Source organism: Trachurus trachurus (genome assembly GCF_905171665.1).
Source record: "Trachurus trachurus genome assembly, chromosome: 17".
Lineage (NCBI taxonomy): Eukaryota > Metazoa > Chordata > Actinopteri > Carangiformes > Carangidae > Trachurus > Trachurus trachurus.
In genome coordinates, this window is record NC_139900.1 from 2,639,540 (window position 1) to 2,662,666 (window position 23,127).

At 43.0% G+C, this 23,127-nt stretch overlaps 1 protein-coding gene across 1 annotated transcript; it reads right to left on the reverse strand.

Annotated features, from left to right (window-relative positions):
* Positions 1-5,011: 5,011 nt before the first annotated feature.
* On the reverse strand, positions 5,012-21,692 carry LOC311000053 (uncharacterized protein; the record flags this gene model as incomplete). Its single annotated transcript, XM_083990688.1, has 3 exons — positions 21,579-21,692; positions 5,392-8,265; positions 5,012-5,151 (listed from the first exon to the last, which is right to left on the reverse strand). The coding sequence occupies exons 1-3, from the start codon at positions 21,676-21,678 to the stop codon at positions 5,012-5,014; spliced, it is 3,114 nt and encodes a 1,037-aa protein (XP_083846814.1). The 5' UTR covers positions 21,679-21,692.
* Positions 21,693-23,127: the final 1,435 nt, after the last annotated feature.

Genomic DNA, 23,127 nt, shown 5'->3' on the forward strand with positions numbered 1-23,127 from the left:
AAGATAGGAAGAACCCCATCCACCTCCAGAGTGAATTATCATTTAGTTATTGTCTTGTCTAAACAAACAAATGAACGGACTAAACCGCGATCGGGTGTTGACTGACCAAAGTCGACATAACCAGGACGCTGGAGCAGGCGGCCAGCCCGGCGCCGCTTAAGTTAAACATGGAGGTGGAAGACAAAAAAGGCTTATGAAAATACCTCCCATATGTAAAAACAGCAATGGTTGTCTTCAGAGTCAGAAAAAGGTGATTATACAGAAATCAAAAAGAATTTGCTTTTTTCAGTTGTTTACTGAACAATGACAGTGTGTAGATACAGGAGGCCGGGGCCCATCACAGAGTGAAGTCATCAGGTGTCATGGATGTAAACACTGGGAAAAATACTAATGATTTGCCCATTGAGGGATAAGTAAGCTAAAGTTGTCTGGACTATACTGAATTGAAACCATGGTTACATGTGATGATGTCACTGACACCTGATGACCTCACTCTTTGATGGTCCAGTCTCTGAGACACTTCCTCTGGACACTGACCCCTCATGTCAATACTGACCTGTAAATATCACTGAATAAAAAACACAATGGAGATACAACAACAATTAGAAAGAAGTCTGAAGCTAATTAGGCCAAAACACAAAACAGTGTTTATGTTGTTGTTATTTATGTTTTACTAATATATGAATGCCCAGTACAAAATGTATTATAGCATGTACATTTTATAGAAATAGAGTTGTATGTTCCTTAGTCACAGGTTGACACTGCTGTTCCTGCTGAGAGCAGCAGGTGGCACCAGAGTCTTATTATCATTATTATTATTGGTTTATGCTGTTATGTCACATGTAAGAGGATATATAATTGTTTGTACTGTTTATTTCGAATATGAAACAGTAAAAGGCTTCCCGATTTGCTACTGAACAAATTCTTGCCCAACATAATATAGAAATGACAGTGAGGAAGCAAAAAAATTATAAAACACAGAAAAAAAGGAAATTAAGTGACATATTCGAAAAGGAGTGAGAAGAAGCATAGCTTGTTAGCTCTCACTCCTTTGTCTAAGTAAAAAAAAATATACATGCATATCAACACATATACACATACATACTGTACACATACTGTACGTTCACACCGAAAGCTTCCAAAGCATCAAAAACAGTATACCAGTAATGGGAAATGGGGGGAGGGAATGGGAGTGGGGGGAGGGTTGAAAAAATATGTTCACAATAAGTTACTTAAACTCTTGTCTTGAAAATGGAAAAATTCAATAAACAGAATGTTAAAAAAAAAACGGAAGTCATTCATTCCTAAAATAAATAAAAAATTGGATATTTTCTGGTAATTGGTTGTTGTTGTTTTTTTGCCTTATACATGATTATTGCTGTTTGGTAAGATACAGTGTCAGTGAATTTCAGTAGCTTGACTGTAGAAAAAGTGGATCAGTGTGTTCGAAGTAGCTGACCTTGTGAACAGTCCTTATTGCTCTTTTCTGCAGAATGGTAGGTGACTGTAATGAAGTTTTGTAATTATTTCCCCAAACCTCAGGACAGTAGTATAGATATGGTAAAACCAGTGAACAGTAAAGTGTGCAAAGTGAACTGTGATCCAGTAATTGTTTTGCTTTGTGTGAAACTGCAATACTTGTGGAAACTTTGGACTGTACATATTTGATGTGTGGCTTCCAGCCCGTCATCTACTGTGACCCCAAGAAATGTATTTTCATGTACACTTTCAATTTCCACCCCATCTATTGCTATTCGCACCTTTGTGTTCACTGTACACTTACCAGATAACATAAACTTAGTCTACTTACATTCAGTGATAACCATATTTTTAGTTTTTTCATTTCTTCGTTTATAACTGTTTTCACTTGATTTATATTTTCACCTGAACCAAAAATATTTCTGTCGTCCGCGAAATTAACCAATTTTAACTCTTTGAGTGCCAGGCCTTTTATAAAATGGTCAGTGCCAGGTGCCAGCGTTTTGGGGCATTCTGAGTAATATGTCAAGACCCAGAGAGTATTTTGTACTATGACTCTGAAAACACCAAACAGCTCAAAGGAAAGAGGAGACTCTCTATTTAACTAGGGAAAAAAACATTTGTTTGTACCTTGTTCCATTCTTGATTTATCTTAAGTTGAATAGAGCCTGGTTGCACCAAAAAGACCACTTTTTTTCTAGAAAGCTGAGAAAATGCATTTTTGTGAAAGAGAGTCTCTCAAGAAAAACAGTGATTTATCCGTTTTAATTTTGGCTTCAAAAACATGTAAGACATCTGAAAATTTCATTTCACATGTCCCCCCCCCCCCAAAAAAAAAGACTAAACAAAACAACAACAACAACAACTAAAATACAACAAGTACGAGCAGTTGCTGCCTCTCCTACGCCCCCCTCCCCCTCCCCTCCCCTCTCCTCTCCTACTTCTCCTCCTGCTGCTTCCCCTCGTCTCTGAAGGAGGGAGGGAGACGTCGTGGCGTCTTCAGCCTCTCTGCTGGACGCGGCCGCGGCAGCGACTCACCGCGCTGATCTCTCGGTTCGTCGTCACGTCGGTTAGACAGCAGCTGGTGAAACTGACTCCGCGATCCGCGTCCGCTTCGGCATTTTGGTGCTGATCATCTATCAGTTTACCTTTCCTGCCTCCTCTGATCACTTCATGCTGGAGCTATGCTAATAGCACCGTGGCTAAGCTTTCCTCCAGCTCCACGTTACACTTGTTCCAGGCTCTGCCCGTCGTTTTTCTCTAGAAATAGAAACTTTTTCCAACTTTTTTATCTCCGTACCGATCGCGCTCGTCTTCTCCTTCTTCTTCACTTCTTGCTCTGATCTACAGTCTTCTTCGTTCTACACATCCCAGAAGTCCCAAAATTACTCACAGTGGGTCTCATTCATGAAACGTGAGCAGCACGGATTTGTGTGTAAACCCTGAGCAGCGCAAATTTACGTGGATTTCCGCATTCATCAATCTTTTAGTAGTGCTGATTTTTTCGTAGCTACTCACAAAATCTACACCTGCTCCGGACTGTGTGTAGCGCTTGTGTAAATGTAGGAATGCAAATAAATACTGCTTGTCACTGTTGAAAATTACAATTTTAATCCGTATTACTCTCTCTCATGTTCAAAATACGCCGACGCCTTTGAAACACGTAATTTAAACATGACAAACAATTAGAAATAATTAGAGAGAGAGACGTTTTAGGGATCGGACACGCACAAACACGTCAAGGCTCCATTTTATGATGATAATAATCTGATATAAAACTGGAAAAAAACTTTTTTGTGTTGCTACACGCTCGATGGGCGCACACTTCACTCTGCGCAGCAGCGCAGTCGGCACCGGTTTGGATGGAGCTGTGACAGACGGCTGGTGCTTCTGTAACAATATAACCTGCCTATAGGCTATAACTTCATGTGTTGATACAACCATGTTCCTCTACAGCTGAGGCTGTGAAGAGCCTCCTCCTCCCGTCGCTGCTGTAGCTCTGTAGTTGTGTGTATTTTTTTTTTTTTTTTTAAGTTTCATATCGAACTATTCTGGCTTTACTTCTTAAACGGTTCTTTAATCAACCAAAGATAGGCCTACTTAATTCACTAAATCTGTTTCTTCCCTCCAGCCTTTGACCTGTCCCAGTCACACCACTAACAGAAGAGAATTAAATATTTCTTTCTTTTTACTTCACCCAAAATGACTTCGATCCGTGATCTCTCTTTTTTCTCTCTCTCCCTCTTTCCTCGTTTGCGTCATGGCTGCAGGTGAACAGGTTGCACCTACCTCCTAATATGGTGGTCAGGATCTCCTTATATGGCTATTCATGTATGGAGATCTATGCTAATTGCTGATCACCGGGGGCGTGTTGTTAGTTTACGATGGGTTGGCATTCATGAAGTTACACACGTGTTTACGATCAAATCTGAGTTTCCCGCACCGTTCATGAATCCAGAGTAGAGTTTTAGTAGAGTGAGCTTTTATGTGCAAATCTACACACAGATTTACTCACGTTTCATGAATGAGACCCAGTGTGCGTGAGAGCGTCCCCATTTACCAGCCGCAGAAAAGTGCATTTGACGTCTATGGACGTCAATGGCACTCAATGAGTTAACCACCTAGATACTTTACACATGTCATTGATATACAGTAAAGGACAAACAACTTGGGGGCCACTACTGACCCCTGGGGGACCCAACCGGCAATGTCAAAATATCCAGAGCAGTGATTACCCAACTTTACAAACTGTTGCCCTCCATTTGAATAACTCTTTAGCCAGTCTTAGACCAGTCCCCTTATCTAGCCCATATTTATTCCCAGTTTATTGAAGTGTATGTTATGGTTGATTGTATCAAATGCTTTTTTGAGATCAATGAATACTCCAATTGGATATTTTTTATTGTCTATTATTGCATCTGTGATTTCCTCAATTGATTCCATTATTGCCTGTGATGTTGATCTGTTAGCCCTGAACCCACTCTGAAAATAGTGTTTTCCAGATATGTGTCCATTCTATTGTTGAAAAGCTTTTCCAATATTTTTGAGAGTTGTGGCAGTATTGAGACAGGTCTGTAGTTTGTAAAGTTGTGCTTACTATAATGATCACATACATTCGTTGGATAACCCTAACCCTACATATATTTACATACTGTATATAACATTCACATATGTTGATAGGCTTTGGTATTGACATACAGTTTTAGCACATAAAATACATAAACAAACTGTTAGGAAAAGTTTGTTGATAAAAATTGTGACGTATATCACATCACTGCTTGTAATAGACTCAATGCATTACTTTGATATTACACATTTATGAAAAATACACATGTTTTTGAATAATTAAGTGTTGAAATATGTGTTTTCATTACATACATAACATAGATTTTTTAGATTTGTACATACATTTCTCATATCGTCACTTTCAGGCTCATTAAAAAGCATAACTACCATGTTGGCACTAAACTGCTCATCCACTAGTAACATTGATACTGGAGGTTGTTTTACAAGTTCTGGTTTTAGAGGGTTTTCAAGTTAGCAGATCTTCTCCCTCTTCCACCTTCTTCAGAAGAACTGCTCGCTTTCTGACACTGTGTAGCTCTTTGATTCGCTGGTGAAATCCAGGTTTGGCCTCACTTCCCTCTGTCTGTATCAGGTGATTAATATAATCTGGAGTAGACAACGGATCTGGACAAAGTTCAATGTCTCTCAAACGTTTCAGGCATTTCATTGATGTTTCCATCATTTCTATGACTTCCTTATGCACCTGCTCATATTCTACTTCCATCTGTTTCATGATTTCCTCTTTGTTCATCGTCCATAGGAGTGACCACCCCTCACAGAATGTCGCTTTTGTCATGTTTATTTCTTCCAGTTTTGACAAACGCTTTCGGATCATTGGCTGCAAACCTTCAACAGTTGCCCCAAGTCGTTGGCGCTCTTGGAGAACCTCCTTGGTCAAGGTCAGACTCTGAGGTTCCATGTTGGATAGACAAGTGAAGAATGTCCTCATGCTGACTTTCCCTATTTTCCAGAACATGTGATCAAATTTGTCCTCACCAGCCTTGGCTCTTGTGTTTTTGGCAAAAAGCACAGAGTTGTTGAATTTGAAATGGAGAACAGTGCCATCAGGGTTTGTAGCACATGGGATCTCAGCTTCTTTGATGGCCTCCAGGACTGGAGGTGATTTACCATCAGCAAAGGTGACCAGAGCAACAATGTTTCTGGCAATGTCCTTCCCAAAAATGGAGAGTATGGCGTCAAAGATGTATTTCTGTGTGTGTGTCAGATGAGCTAATGCTGACTGAACTACAAAACACACTGCATCGATGCTGTCAATTCCACCTTTGACAGAGAAAAACTCTCTGATTTTGTCTGTGATTATTTTGTCCTGTGTGATTCCTCTTGTGTCTCCAAACCCTGGAGTGTCGATGATTGTGAGGGAGTATGGAACTTGGAAACCATCTCTGTGGTTGATCCGATAGGCCGTCACCTCTGAGGTCTGACTGCAAGCTTGTGATTCTTGAGTTTCTTCAGCTATCAGTTTAAATCTGTAGTTGTCCTCCCAGTCAACTCCTAGGATGTAGTTGATCATGCCGTTAATCAGGGTGGTCTTTCCAGATCCACTAGCTCCAACAACCATGATGGTTTTGTTTGATGGATTTTGGGCTGGTTTTCCTCCAAAAACCTTTTTGTTGAACTGACCACGTCCTGCTGGTTTCAGATTTAAGAGGTAGACAGGTGGATTACCTGAGTGGACAGTGAACTCTGGATCATCCACTGGTTCTTTTTTAGTTTTAATCTTGAGCTCTGCTCCAGGTCGACTCAGTCCAACACCAACATCTGTGCACATCTTGATGGAGTAGACCGTGCTGTGTTTAAGGTTCTTCAGAGTGAAAGTGTACACCTCCTCCCTGGTGTCTGTGCTCATCCACTGACTGCTGTTCTCCTCCTTGAACCCAATGATGTACCTTCTTACATCACATTTTAGGACAGTCGGGGCGCGCCATGTCAGAGTGATGGAGTTTGCTTTCACTTCGGTGTCTCTTACCTCAGTTGGTGGACCAGCTGCTGGGGGGGTCACAGCTGTGCAGATGTTGCTGCTGACCGTGTAGCTGAGTTTGCCCACAGCTGTGACTCTGATCTCATACTCAGTGTTTGGCCTGAGTCCTAAGAGAGTCACTTCCTCCTGGTTCTTCTTCAGTGGTTCAGATGCCCACTGAGGGTTTCCTTCCTGTTTGATTCTGTGTTCTACTCTGTACTCTACAGATCCAGGATCTGGTTCAGGTGCTGCTCTAACTGTTATTGTGTCATATGAACCAGCAGCAGCTGTTGGGGTGGCAGGTTTTGATGGAGGAACAAAGTGGACTGGTTCATCTGATCCTCCTTCATATATGTAAATACACGCCCCTGGATGACGTCCATCATATTTTGATGCAGACTTGAATCTGGTGTCATCACTACTGTTCACCATCTTCAGTTCTTTGAACAGTTGTAGTTGTCTCCTCATAGTCTGTCTGGTATCAGTGGTGAGCCAGTCTAAGTCTCGGGTGGTTAGATCAGAGGATTCTCCAGCTGTGTCCATCATTCCTGCTGGTTTCAGGTGATTGGACAGTTTGACCAGGAAGCTGTCAGGCTGCTCTACTGAGGTAAATGAAAAGCACACAACATTTCTGACCTTTAAATCAGACAAGAGGTCATCCAAATCATCATCCATCTTCACATCTAGTTCCACCAGCTGCTTAAGGTAGGACTTCAGTGTGTCTGATTCCTTCCGCTTGGTTTTTAGCCACTGATTCAGGTCTTTACTGTTGAATGGTGACTTCTCATGTGCCTTGAGGATCTCCTCAAGGGCACTTTCCTCTTTCCCACCCCCTCGGATTGAAGGAAGCACCGACCCAAGCTTCTGCATGAAGTCATACTTGTAATGTTTGCACATCTGCATCAAATCCTGAACCTTCTTTTCCATGGCAGGAAATGTTGCAGCTGCTGTGTCTCTCAGCAGGTCACTACATCTCATCTCTGTCTGGTTCAAACTCTCTATTGTTTCTGAAGAGATTCTGATGAGAGCACTGCTGATGTCTCTTTGGAGTCTTGCTGCTCTTGAATCCAGCGTCACCAGAGGGTAGAGCCACACCCTGAGAGGAACAGCATGTTCTCCATCCTCTCCCAGCATCTTAGGAAGGTCTCTGTAAACACTCATAGCATCACTGAAGGACGTTGGGTTGGAAGGTAACTTGAAGTCTCCATGAAACGTGCAGCTAAACTTTTCAACTGCTGCTTTCTCTTCTTCGTTCATGTTGAAAGATGCTTCACAATTTGCTATGAGGTATTTCAGTTTATTCAACATGACTTTAGCCTCCCCCTTCACTTGTTTCTTATCTTCCTCTGATGATGATTCTCTGTCAAACACAAAGTAAGCACCAGCTCCGTACAAGATGGCTGTGACCACATGAGTGGCAGTGTCGTCCTCAAACACATTAGGATGAGCCACCTGTCCACGACCCAGGTGAGCCATCGTTAATGATTCAAACTTTGTTGTTGTTTTGTACTGAAGAGTCATGCGGGCTTGTTTGGCAGATTTCTTTTTGTCTTTGAAGTATTTTGCTGATCCATCCACATCTACCAGTCCTCCTAAAATGCTCAGCTTCAGAGAGCCAGAGATCTTTAATGAATTTGACTTGTCCTCAATTGAATCTGATGTGGTGACATTGAAGTCAGTGTTATTTTGATGTTTAACACTTGTGTTATTTTTCAGCTGATTTGGATCCCACAGAGTTACACCTGTTGACACATAAATGACACAATGTTAAAACAACAAAGACTTACGGAGCCTAAATGTCTGTGACATTAAATTACACATACTAGAAGAGATTCTGAAGTTGTAACATTGTGGAACCAAAAATACAAAATGAAAATGCAGGACAACCAAAAGTGGTTATTGGTTTTCTTTACTAGGCCTCCGGACATCAGGTATAGAAAGAGTTCACATATAGAGTTCGTCATATAGATTTCCTGTAGGGTAACCCACACCTGGAGCCGAGAGCTCTCTCTAGGTAAGTAATCTAAAAGTGGGTAACACTTTACAATAAGGGTCCCTTAATTAATGTTAGTTAATACAGTATGAAGCATTAATTAACTGTTTACAGATATAGTAACAATCATTATTATGTATTACTTAGGATTAGGAAAGACATTAATTAATGAAGCCTGTTAGTAAGCAGTTAATTAATGTTTACTACTCAAAGTTAGTTATTAAATTATTAAGTAATAATAAAAGCTGAATAATGTAATTAGTTATCATTATGTATGCATTACTCAGCATTAATTAACACATAAGTTTATATATTAATGCTTAATAATGTACTAACTAACGTTAATTACGGGACCCTTATTGTAAAGTGTTACCTAAAAGTGTCAGGATACTACATGCGACAGGGGTGTTCAATGTCAGGCATGTTGTATTCGCTGGCCATTGAGCCCTTGCTGCACAAGCTAAGAAAAGAACTGACAGGAGTATGTTTCCCTGGGTGTCCTGCAGCCGTTAAATTGTCGGCCTATGCTGATGATGTCATGGTGGTTTTAAATACACAGACGGACATAAGGATTTTAGAGGGAAATGTGGACTCTTTAACAAACTGTCTTCAGCCAAGGTCAACTGGAATAAGAGTGGAGCTTTTGCAATCAAGAAAGACTCTCTGAATTAACTGGTGTTACCTGGAGGGCTGAGTTGGACGATGGGGGGGGGTTGAAGTACCTTGGGGTGTTTTTGGGTGACGAATTTTTTTTTTTTTTTTTTAATGACTTTCTTTATTGGAAGCAATTCCACAGGTAGCAACACATCAGTACAATGTGACAGAGAAAACTTCCATTCTATCATTTTCCCCCATTTTTTTTTACCCCTCCCACAATCCCGACCCACTCAAAGTTGAACAGTTCTATGAATTCAATAACATGTAAACAGTACAGAGTACATACAACAAATACATGAATAAGGAAAATGATAAGGTAGGCAAGCAAATGAAATAAAAATGTTAAAAACAAGAAGAAAAAACAAAACAAAACAAAAACCCCAACAATAATAAAATAAAACAAATGAAATTAAAATAAATAAATAAGGGGGGCTCAGTCGTCACAATCAGGCAGAGATGTCAAAGATTCAATATGATTTAAGAGAGGTTTCCAAGTCTTTTCAAAATAACCTAAGGAACCATTGAGGGAAAATCTAAGCTTTTCAAGTTTAATGGACAGTAGCACTTCTTTCACCCACCTACTGTGAGATGGAGGTTGAGGGTGTTTCCAATTAAGAAGTATGAGTCGCCTAGCCAACAGGGTGGCAAAGGCAAGAACAGTATGGAAAACTTTAGAGGCAAGAGGCTACAGGGGGGAACCAAATAGGGCTAAGAGAGGGTCAGGAGACATAGTAGTGTTATATGCTGTGCTATAAGAGTATTAAAGATTTCAGACCAAAAAGTGGCAAGCTTGGGACAGAACCAAAACATATGGGAATGGTCGGCTGGAGATTGTTTGCACCTATTACATGAATCAGTTACATTGGGATAAATCCGAGACAGCCTCAAATTGGTGTAATGAGCTTTGTGCACAACTTTACACTGTAGGAGGCCGTGCCTTGCACAGATTGAAGAGGAGTGAACCAACCGTAAAACTTGTTGCCAATAATCATCGGACAGTGTGGTCCCAAGCTCTTGCTCCCATGACTCCTTGGGACCGGAAGCTGGGGTGTCAATATTTCAATATATAATTTTTTTTTTTTTTTTTTCCTATTTTTGTTGTTTGTATTCATCAGTGATGGTGTACATAACATGGCCTAATTCTGTCAGTAAAGCAATGCAACTTGAAGATGAGATCATTTTACTTGTGCAATTGTCCCCTTTCTTGCCACACTCGAAAGCCTATCATAATGCAAAATGTCTCCAATAATTGGAGGGTGCTATAAAATATCCACTAACCTAAAGAAATGGTGTGTTGTAGGATGGGTACATACTGTTATGAATCATGGGTGGTAATTAAATGAAATACATTTACAGTAAGTTGATGTATAAATGTATTACAATAAGTGACAAGATGCTATAAAGATACAATAGAAAGTAACTAATTTCCAAAAACAAGAAGAAGAAGAAGAAGAAGAAGAAGAAGAAGAAGAAGAAGAAGAAGAAGAAGAAGAAGAAGAAGAAGAAGAAGGGAAAAAAAGAAAGATTCAGAAAGTTCCCCTGATGATTTGCATTGCTTCTGACAGCCAGGAGGGGTGTGATGGTCCAACAAGGTCAGTGAGGTAGGATGGGGCCTGGTTCTGGAGGGCTTTGAAGGTGAGGAGAAGGACTTTGAACTGAATGTGATAAGGAGTTGTGAGCCAATGGAGGTTCTGGGGGTAATATAAATTCCAAATGAATGTATTAATTGTTCAACATTTGTAAAATCCTAGCACCCAGCATGTCTGTGTCTTAGTACTATCCTTTGCACTAGAAAGCAGGCTGTGTTTTGCTGTGAAAGCCATTCTTAGTAGGTACAGTTTGGGACTCAGAAAGCAGACATGTTGAAGCTCCTTCAAAAGCATCTGAGGTGAGTGACACTCCATCCACAGGAGAGCAGGAGTACTGATGGGCAGGCTGGTTGGTGTAGGGGCAGAGGAAAGCAGGTGCTGCAGGTGGAGCTCTAGAGAAATCTGTGGAAAACACAGAGAGGGTGTAAGACCAAGGCCAAAGTACAACACAAAAAGAGAGGAGAGGAGAGGGCTTCCTGTAACGTGATGTGTCCCCCAGCAGTCTAAGCCTATACTGTAGCTGTGTAGCTATAATATGGTTCAGAGCTACAGTACCTGAACCAGCTCTAACTACAAGCTCTGTCATAGAGGAAGGTCTTAAGTCTAGACTTAAATGTAGTTAGAGTGTCTGCCTCTCTAACCCATGGAGAAAGCTGGTTCCACAGTAAAGGAGCCCGGTAACTGAAGGCTCTACCTCCCAGTCTGTTTTTAGAGATACTGGCCCTCATTTATCAACCTTGCGCAGGATCTGGTGTAGATTCTGGTGTAAATATCAGTGTACGCCAAGTGTCACGTGTGATTTACTAAAAGTGTGTACGCTGCTGATTTCGGCGTAGAACCGGCGTGGTGGTGATAAATCCGGCGGCTGAAAACAAGCGTAATTTAAATGTCACGCCCCGATATATTCCTGCTTTAGAGGCGTCGCCCTGCCCCTTTTACCACATGGAGACACGGAAGACGGCCAAGAAGAGACTTTGCTGGCATTACCGCGTTGAACGGGGAGAGGGCAGCAACATTAAATATCTGGACATTGATAGAGTGATAGTTTTTGTGATTGATAAGCGTCATCCCGGTGGATGGAGGCTGCAGACGCACGTGTCACCGACCACTTCAGGAAACCCAGCGATCTCATGAAATGCTCCTGCAGTTTAACACAAGTGATTGAGTGGAATCACGGCCCTAATATGCCTCATCATATAGGCATATTACTGCTGCGAACGCGACTTTATGACCATCAGCTCAGCTGGCATGGTTCAGCTGATGGAGGGATGTGAAACACCGGCCCGATGTCCCGCTGACAGGTCCCGGTGACGGGGGAAAAAAAAAAAAAAAAACACTCCGCGGAGATCAGCTGCACCTGGACAGGCAGCGGAGTCCCCCCCCCTCCGGTGCCCGACAGAGAGAGAGACTGAGGAGCCGTCCGGTCATGCTCTGGTGCTGCAGATGTTAGAAGTTTGTGTGTGTGATCTAACAATAACAATAACAGTCTGTCATTGACTGTTTCTGTTTACTGCTGATTAATGAGCGTCTGTCACATCGTGGTTTTTAATTCATCTCAGTTGCTCAAAATAAAATTTGAGTTAAATTTTCAACACGGACTTGGTTGTAGCGTTTCTTTTTTTTGGCTACTTTTTATCTTTTTATCAATATAAACAACAACAACAGGTGGTCCACATCGCTGCGTTATTAGACTATGGTTTAATAATCGTTCTGACACAGCAGTACTCCTTCCTGCATGTTCTACGCTGGTTCCAAATGTGCGTACACCTGGTCAGAGCTGGCGTGAGATTTGTGCGTACCGTACGCTCACGCTCAGATAGATAAATGCCGATCCTTGCAGTGAATTTGGTGTACACCCATTTTTTTGGTGTACGCAAGTTTCATAAATGAGGGCCACTGGGAGTCACTAACAGACCTGCATTCTGGGAGCAGAGTGCTCTGGTAGGACAGTAAGGAATGATGAGGTCTTTCAGACTGTGTATACACGACTCAAAATACTGTAGTATTGTGCCAGGCCTGTGTGGAGCTGGCGTGGCGCTATAACGCTGCCACACAAATGCACCACATCAAAGAAGAAGACTAAGTTCAAAGTTCAAAGTTATCTTTATTGTCCCAGTTGGGAAATTGATTTGCAGCCAAGATGTCCAATATACATAAAAAGCTTCCCCACTGAATTCAAACATTATAAATTGATGAAATGATGACAGGGAGTCATGTCCGTGGAAATGTGATGATCAAAATGCCCTAAAAATGTGTCTAAATGATGGACTCTACTCACTGGTTACTCTCAACTTACCAGCTCTGGCTGTTTCAAGCTGATCCTGGTGCTGTCATAGGATTAGTTCATGCATCAGCTCACGGTGGACCCACATCTGCCAAATAGAGACACACATGACATTTCATATTTCATTTAGACGTAGTTTAGACTGCTTTGTAGTCTGCGTGGACAAACATGATGCTGGTAATAAATTACACATTTGTGAACACAACTAGCGTTTAATAAATAAAAAACGCGTATTTATTCACTTCTACCATAAATGAGGACATTTCTCACAGACTTAGAGAAGAAAATATTCAAATGAGGTGAAGAGCTGATAAAAGACGTAACGTTACGTTAGCATCCAACAGCTGTTTATTAGCTACAACCGCTAGCTAGTTTACCTGTAAACAATTAGCATTGCTAGCGTTGATTATCTTCTGGAGCTAACCGTTAGCTACAGGTCAACAAATTTAAACACTGGTTGGAGAAGTTAGGTCGAAAAAATTAAAAACAACATAACGTGGGACCTACTTAATGAGTGAAGCAGTGATGAAGTCGTCAACCACAACAAAGTTTGACTCACTCACCTCACGTCGTTGACAGCATCTCAGTGCGATCCGGTGCCCTTATTGTGAAAATCCCCAGGGATCCTGACAGTTGTGGGGGAAGTAGCCGAAATATCACTTTATATCATTTATGAAATGGTAATCGTTTAGGCGATTTGTTGTGAGTTTGTATTTAATTCGTTTCGGGTTTTTATTTTATTTTAAATTGTCCGGCGCTGTAGCCAACATGCTTCAAAACGCGGAGCTTTTATTTTGAAGGCTGGTTCCGGCTCTCGACTTCCTTTTTCAATTTTCATTGTACAAGTTGGAGAAAGGAACAAGCGGGCACTTCGGTGCGCTGAATTGCGTTGTACGTCTTACGTCAATGAAATAGGAAATACCCCTAAAAATGACATTTCTCATGGTTCGAGGTGAACAACGCAATTGAATTATACTTCGTACACGGACCACTTTCCAAGTAATTTCAATTTAACTTAAGTGTTATTTCAGATTACCTTAAAGGGACAACGAGGAGTTTCTATTTGGTTATAAAAAAAAGTCTCACGTTAATGTGGATGAATCTCCGCTACCCACACTTGTTAATGGGCCCATTTTCGATAAATATATTGTTCTGTCTCTATCGTTATTTTGTTATTATTAGTGGTGGCGGAAATGCTGGTTGAGCCGACCAGCGTTTCCTTAATGAGAATAACGCAGCTGAATGGCCGTTTATGGTCAGAACTACGACGGTAACTGAATGTCTTTGAACCTCTGACATTAATTATTGATGAATGAAAACATGAGTCTGACTTGCACCGGTCAAAGAATTTCACGGCGCAGAGGCTCATAAATGTAGTGTGAAAACGCTTCGCTTTTACATAACTCCTCGTTGTCCCTTTAATTTGGATTTCATCAAAATTTGACTTAGTCAATATACATAAATTTGTCTCTTACAAGTTAGAATAACTTTTTCACAATTGAATTCAATCAACGGTACAATAATAATAATAATTAAAGCCGCAAGCGGCTATGACGGGCCCTCGTTCCACGCCACTCGGCGTCCCCGCTACCCCCGGGCTGCTCTTCGAAACCCCCGCGCGCAACCGGACGTGGGCGGCTGCGTCGAGGGCGGTCCCCTCGTCGAACACGTGAAGTTTCGAGCAAATCGGACAACGTACGATGGAGTTACGGCAGGTTTACGGTTCGTCCACCAGGGGGTGGTAACGGGATGTGGGCCGTTGTGTACGGGGTCGTGACCTCATCACACATGTGAAGTTTCGAGCTGATCGGACAATGTTGATGCAAAACACGACATTTCCTGTGTCCACAAGGGGGCGTCTTGAGCGAGCTAGCGTACGATCAAATGGAGGCGTAGAGGGCGGGCCTCTGATCATGTACTGAAATTTTGAAGTGACTACGATCAAGTATGTGGGCGTGGAAGGCAAACGTAATAGCATGGCGACTAAACGAGCTGTTGGCCAACTTTGTCGCCCCCTAGCAGCCACGCCGTTTGACGTAGAGAAAAGCTTTTAATAGTGTTTGACCAGCTTGGTCTCCTGATGATCTGTAGCGAATATGAAGTCAATCGGGCAAAATCCGTGGGAGGTGGCAGTTCACGATGGAGCGCTATTCCTGTCGCTTCCACAAGGGGGCCATTAGACGTAGCGTCATAGCGTTCATGAAATACTTTCACCAACTTGTTCGGCATGTTTTAGAAGTGGAATGAAGTTGATGGGGTCAACGATGTATTTTTAATGAATTTTAGCGCACTTCCTGTTACCACCGGGGGGCGCTATGAGCGACGTAGGAAAATAATATGTCGGATCGTTCAGGGTCACGCCCTCATCATGTGCACCAAGTTTGTAGCAGCTGCGATCAAATCTGTGGGCGTGTTAGCATTTAAACCTTTTTAGCTGACTCGTGGGACTTGGCCGTGCCCTAGCAGCCACGCCCTTTGAGCTACACACCTGCGGAGCACAAGCCGTAATCAGCTTGGTCTGGAGATGTTCTCTACCCAATTTGAAGTCAATCGGGCGAACTCCCTCGGACGAGTTCGTTTTGCGTCAAAGAAATGCTAACCAAAATGGCCGACTTCCTGTTGGGTTTAGGGCGTGGCTGCAATTCAATTTTTTGTATGTTTGGGTATGATACAGGTCTGTGTCGAGTTTCGTATGTGTACGACAAAGTAAGCGAAATTTGTCTATGGAGAATTTCGGAAAAACTTCAAGGGGGCGCTATTGAGGCATTTAGCCACGCCCATGGGAAACGACTGTATCCGCTGAAAGAGCTCGCCATTCTTGACCTGTGGATGAAATTTCGTGAGGACACGACTTCGTTAAAGCCACGAAAAAGGCAAACGTAATTGTACGATAAAAAATCGCCAGTCGCCGCGGCGGCACACGGACGCCGTTCGTCGTATCTTCACAGCGTTCATAATGTAGCTTCAGCAACTGGTTCTGCATGTATTAGAAGTGGAATGAAGTTGATCGGGTGAAGTATGGATTTTTAATTAATTTTTGCGTACTTCCTGTTACCACCGGGGGGCGCTATGAGCCAGGCAGGAAGTCGATACATCAAAACGTTCAGGAAGGAGCCAACGTCATGTCCTTTGAATTTCAAGTGGCTATGACGAAGTATGTGCGCGTATTTGGCAAACGTAATTTAAATTGGGAAGATACACATTCGCCGCGGCGGCACACGGACGCCGTTGCTCGTAGGGTCAAAGCGTTCACGATGTAACTTCACCATCCGGGTCTGCATGTACTAGAAGTGGAACGAAGTCGATTTGGTCAACTACGTATTTTTAACGAATTTTTGTACGTTTCCTGTTACCACCGGGGGGCGCTATGAGCGACGTAGGCAAATAATATGTCGGATCGTTCAGGGTCTCTCCATAGATTTTTGCACCAAGTTTGAAGCGTCTACGATCAAGTATGTGGGCATGAGAGCCGTTCGTATTTACATGGCGAGCACCGAAACAGTCGCCAAACTTCGGGGCACGCCAGAGGCCAACCCCTTTGAGCTACAGACCTGCGGAGCACAAGATAAGCTCAGCTAGGTCTGACGATGTTCTGGACCCAATTTGGAGCCGATCGGGCGTAATCCCTCGGAGGAGTTCGTTTTGCGTAAAATAAATGCTAACCAAAATGGCCGACTTCCTGTTGGTTTTTGGGCTTCGCACGAAACAAATTTTTTTCATGTCTGGGTATGATACATATGTCTACCAAGTTTGGGCAGCCTGCGGGAAAAAAAATTTTGGTCCCTATGGCCGGGGGTCAAAAGTTCTAGGGGGCGCTGTTGTGCCAATTTGCCCCGCCCACAAACGGCAAACCCAAATTATCGAATTTTTCGCAAGACCGAACGTGAGTGCCAAATTTGGTGACTTTTTGAGCATGGGAAAGGGGTCAAATCTGCGATTTCGGAGCCGGAAAAATAATAATAATAATTAAAGCCGCAAGCGGCGATGGCGGGCCCTCGCTCGCCCATGCCGCCGCGGGGCCTGAGGCACGCCGGGGCCGTGGCGCGCAGCAGAAATGGAGAAAAAACCCGGAAGGAGGCCAAAAACGCAATGTTTCGTTCATCCACCAGGGGGCAGTCACCGCATGTGGTCTGGTGCGTTCAGGGGCCGCCCATCATCACTCGTGTGAAGTTTGGAGTGAATCGGGCAAAGCATGAGGGAGTTATGAGCAGTTAAAGGTTCGTCCACCAGGGGGCAGTAATGGGATGCGTGCAGGTGTGTTCAGGGTTAGCCCCTCATCACACATGTGAAGTTTCTTGGAAATCGGACAAAGCATGAGGGAGTTATGAGCAGTTAAAGGTTCGTCCACTAGGGGGCAGTAATGGTATGCGTGCAGGTGTGTTCAGGGTCAGTCCCTCATCACACATGTGAAGTTTCGTGGAAATCGGACAAAGCATGAGGGAGTTATGAGCAGTTAAAGGTTCGTCCACTAGGGGGCAGTAATGGGATGCGTGCAGGTGTGTTCAGGGTCAGTCCCTCATCACACATGTGAAGTTTCGTGGAAATCGGACAAAGCATGAGGGAGTTATGAGCAGTTAAAGGTTCGTCCACTAGGGGGCAGTAATGAGATGCGTGCAGGTGTGTTCAGGGTCAGCCCCTCATCACACATGTGAAGTTTCGTGGAAATCGGACAATGTTGATGCAGAAAATGGCACTTCCGGTTTCCACTAGGGGGCCACATGAGCGACACCCCTATCAGATGGAAGAGGTCTCCACCCTGGACCTGCCTATCAATTTTCATGATGATACGAGTTCATTAAAGCCATCAAAAAGCCAAACGTATTTTCATGGCGAGGAATTGATGGTAGCCACGCCCCCACAGGGACGCCATTACTCGTAGCTTCACAGTCTTCATAATGTAGCTTCACCAACTGGTTCTGCATGTTTTAGAAGTGGAATGAAGTTGATGGGGTGAACTATGTATTTTTAATGAATTTTAGTTCACTTCCTGTTACCACCGGGGGGCGCTATGAGCGACGTAGGCAAATAATATGTCGGATCGTTCAGGGTCTCGCCATAGATTTTTGCACCAAGTTTGAAGCGTCTACGATCAAGTATGTGGGCGTGAGAGCCAATCGTATTACATGGCGAGCACGCCAAAGTTAATTGAGCGCTGGAAGCCACGCCCTTTGACCTACGGACTCACGGAGCACAAGATAAGCTCAGCTAGGTCTGGAGATGTGGTATACCTAATTTCAACTTGATCGGGCGAACGCTTTGGGAGGAGTTAATTTTAGGCGGGAAAAATCAAAACCAAAATGGCCGACTTCCTGTTGGGTTGAGGTCAAAAGGTCAAGAGGCTTTTTTGCATATCTGGGTATAATACATATGTGTACCGAATTTTGTCTGTCTACGCCAAAATAAGCGAAATTGTCTATGGGACTTTTTAAAATTTGTAGGGGGCGCTATTTCGCCATTTCGCGTCGGACATGCGCGACGACCCAAAAATATCGAATTTCGGATGAGGCCGGAGGGACATGCAAAGTTAGACAACTTTTCCAGTTTGGGAAAGGGGCGAAATTGGGGAAAGAAAAGTCGCGTGAATAATAATAATAATAAGAATAATAAACATTACAATTTCAATATAGCATTTTTCCCCCTGGGTCTTCCATACCACATGATTACTTCACTACTTGATTACTTTGGGGTCACTTGCACATTGGGGTCACGTGCACGTTGGGGCATGAACGAATTACAATAGGGCTTTCGCTCTGCGACTTGCAGTCGCCGCTCGGGCCCTAATAATAATAATAAACATTACAATATCTGGGGTTTTTGCTGCCAGGTCTATGCAGTACTTGGTTACTTGCTTGCTTACTTGTTGTTACTCGTCGGCTGGCACGTTGACTAATGTGCATGTCGAATTACAATAGGGTCCTCCCTGTGACGTTGTCACTGGCTCGGGCCCTAATAATAATAATAATAAATGTTATTTACAAGCGCTTTTTCAAATGCTCAAAGACACTTTTCAGTTTAAAAATTATAAAATGCAGCAATTTAAATTGTAATTCAGTTTAAAACAGCAGAGACAGTATAAAACACAGAAAACAGTATAGAACACACAAAAATTATATATTAACTCATTGAGTGCCGCGCTCCTTTCCAAAGTTTTAGTCAAGTGTACCGGCAATTTAGACCATTTTTGACTTTTTATGTAGAGCCACAGTGTATTCTATATTATTGCCACCAACACATACTGTGGCTCAATTGAAAGGTTTACCTTAATGCTTCAAGTGGACACAAACCGTTTGTTTCTACGTGCCTCTGTTCCTGAGAAAAGTCAAGCTAAACATGGCTGGGTTTCACCAAAATCCCTCCTTTTTTTCTAGAAAAGGAGATAGAGCGTCTTTTATGAAAGGTGCGCTGTTTGTGTCTGTCGCTCTTCTGACACTCGCATTTCTGGATCAAAGGGCTCGTATAAGATAAATATATACAACAGTTGTTGTTCTATTCACAAAACCACCAGCGGGGGCGGGGGGGGGGCGCCACTAAACAACAATAACACAGACGCACCGTGCCGTGTCACAGCTTCTCCCCGCGGAGCGTGAGGGTCTGTCGGCCACCGCGGCTCGGGAAGACCGGTCCCGCCGGTGGTCGCGGTCCTTCTGTGGTACGGGTCGGTGATGCCGGTCTGCTTTGGTCCAGAGACCATCAGATTTTACCGCGGGGGGACTTTGGGGAGGACACGGTGTTGCTCCAGATGAAGACCGGGCGGGACAGTCGGCTGAGAGCTTCCTGGTTCAGCTCCGAGCAGCTCGAGCAGCTGGAGCAGCAGCGCGGGTGAGAGCAGAGCAGCTGCTGCATCTGCATGCAGAACTCCTTTGCAGAAGCCGAGTTATGATAAAAACTTCCAGATCATGAGCTGTCATGTGACTTTGATCGTCATCTATTTCAGTTCTCCTCGTCGTAGAGTCCCCAAATTTACATATAATGTGTATTAAAGTGTCTATTTTCATAATTTAAAAAAAAAGCAAAAAACGTAAAATTACGTTTTCGGCACTCAACGCATGGGAACGAAAAACGAGAAATTACGTGGTTGGCACTCAATGAGTTAAAAGCTAATTTAAAAAGGTGGGTTTTGAGCATGTAGGGAGTAGTGTGCAGATGCGGATGAGTTTGGGGAGTGAGTTCCAGAGGGAGGGGGCAGCAATGGAGAAGGCTCTGTCCCCCCAGGTTATATAACAAGTACACTATAACAAGTGTTTTTCTCTATTCAGTTAAGGGCCTATATTAATCAGGAGGGAGTCTGTCCCTTGAGCGCCTCAAGGGTGTTGATAGCTCATCCTGCAATCCAGGTGGGGACTTTGGTGGGCCTCTCTCAGAGTATTTCACACAGCTTGGAGAATCAGTGACGCGGAACTCAGGAGAAAGCACTTGTTCTTGAATCACAGGAGATGGTGTACTTAGCACTTACTACCTGAAGTGTACTGGGATCTTTATCCGGAACCCCACTTCGCTCCACCTTCTGATTTGGTCAAGCTGTCTCAAAAACTGTCCATTCCCATTGATAACTATAAATGACAGGGGACCCGTGCGACACCGAATACTTTTCTATCTATTTGGGACCATATCCATATCCATTTTTTGTAAAAACTGGATCCCCAAATACAAAAGATTTTCCCACACTCACAATTTTGGTGTGTCCGTCATGGTTAACTTTTTTTAACACTGTTTCCTCTCCACCTTAGACTTCAAGTCGGGGAACAACAGGTCAATGGTAGACCATGGCCTCTTTGACATCTCAGCTGGGGATAAGCCTGTGGTAGAGTGATTCTGTTACTAAACAGGAGTCTGGGGAATTTTATTTCCAAACTCTCCTTTCCCCCTTGCACCCTCTTCATCCCCTCCTTAAAGGTCTAAACGGCTTGTAAGGCCCTTCCATTTGACAAGGATGGAATGGGGCTTAAGTCACATGGTTCATTCATTGTTAGATGAACCTGCACAGTCCACATGGAGTCGAGTTTGTGGCTTCTCTGGCCATTCCCAGGGATGTAAGTGTGACCAATGTTTTTCTGACCTGAGGTTTGAACCCGGGTCTTCCTCCTCAGTGGGCTCCAAACTCACTCATCTGCAGCTTGATTACGGACCACAGCGTGGTTTTCCACTCAACAGTTAATTAACTCAGGTGAGCAAACAGTGTCAGTACAGATCAGTGGGCACTGTTGCTGGTGTGTTTTTGAAATTAACGGGTTTGATTTTCATGTTGGACGCATTGCGACTCTTCCAGTGACAAGGCTCTGACCAATCAGTGGAAGACAGTCGGTTGACGTCACCTTTTAGTATAGCCTTGGCTTGTTTGGAATCCTAACTAAGGGCTGGTGGAAAAGCAAAGAAAAAAACGAGTAGAGCCGTGGTGAGTCACGCTAGTGGAAAGGGCCATAAAAGTGTCAGGATACTACAGAAGTGTTTACCACAATAGATTTGAAGCTGTGTATTTATCCATGTGTTCATGTTAAGATTCACTGAGGCTCTGAACATATCATCAGGTCCTACCTGGAACAAGAAGGTCCCTCCTGCAGTCATACAGCATGCCAAGCTGGAATGGTCTTCCCAGGGCTGCAGTCTCTATGGTCTTATCACCAGCTGAGGCCATGATGTCGCTACGTTTCAACTGGAAAGCAAACACAAAAACGACTTAATCAGTAACTGTAAATAATGAAATTCTCCTACAGCGCTTACAGAGAAAGTTATTCATCAACAAAGAGAAACATGCACCGATAATTAAAGGGACAACAAGGAGTTTTGGAAAAGCGAAGTGTTTTCACACTACATTTATGAGCCTCCGTGCACCGTGAAATTCTTTGACCGGCGCAAGACAGACTCACGTTTTCATTCATCAAGAATTAAAGTCAGAGGTTTGAAGATGATCAGATACCATTGTAGTCCCCGACCATAAACGACGATTCTGCGGCGTTATTCTCATGACTCGCCGGGCAGCGTCAGCGAAACTGAAAGTAAGGAAACGCTGGTCGGCTCGCCCAGCATTTCCACCACCACTAATAATAACAAAATAACCATAGAGACAAAACCATAGATTTATCTAAAATGGCCCATTAACAAGTGCTAACGGAGATTCATCCACATTAATATGAGACTTTTTTATTGTCGCTGAATTTTTCATTCTGCCAATGGAGAAACTCCTCGTTGTCCCTTTAAAGGTGATGAACCCTGATACTATGACTATAGGGATTATGGTGATAGGAGGGTCTGACTAAATGTTGAACTGTCACTTTAAGGCAACTTCAAGCGACTGGTTCTTACTGTCTGTGCTGAGAGATAAATTCAACAATAACAGAGAAGTAGAAGATCTGCAACATTGTGCAGAACCCCGGCTTCATCAAGAAAAAGAGTTTTCTCTATTTACAACACAATATGGAATTGAATAGAATTCAGTGGAAAGTAAACTGAATCATAAGGGTGAGGTCTAATAAGAGAAAGAGAGAAGGAAAACCAAGATCAAGACTACTTTACTGAGATACAGTGACTATACAATACACAACATACCCCACGATGCATCTTGGTATTGGTTGGAAAAAATATATTAAAAGTCCCCAAATGTCCAACAAAAAAAGTTGATGTGGAATAAAAACAATTCAGTAGGGATGGAAAACACTCAGATATACGTAGTTTGTGTATAATGGAGACAAACTGGTTTGTCTTCTCTGCTACGAAGCAGGGGCACTACATAAGGAATACACTAAGGTAAAGTATGATTACGCAAAGAGAAGCATCAACAGGTCATATTAAAAAAAACAGTCTGCATTGCTCAGAATATTGCCAAGTTTCAGCTAAACATAACGCAGCAGTGAAATCCAGTTCTATTGTGGCTAAAAGAAATGCTAAAGCTTCAAAGTGTTTCTCATATTTTTACAGTAGTGTATGCTGGAGGTATGTGACCAGGTGTGGTCACACCAAGACAAACTCTTTTAACAATGTCAGGTTATCAAGAAACATAATCACATACCAAGCCAGCAAACCAGCTGCTCGACACAGCTGGCTGAAGAAGGACAAAGTTGTCTGGTGTTTTCATTACCTGATGATG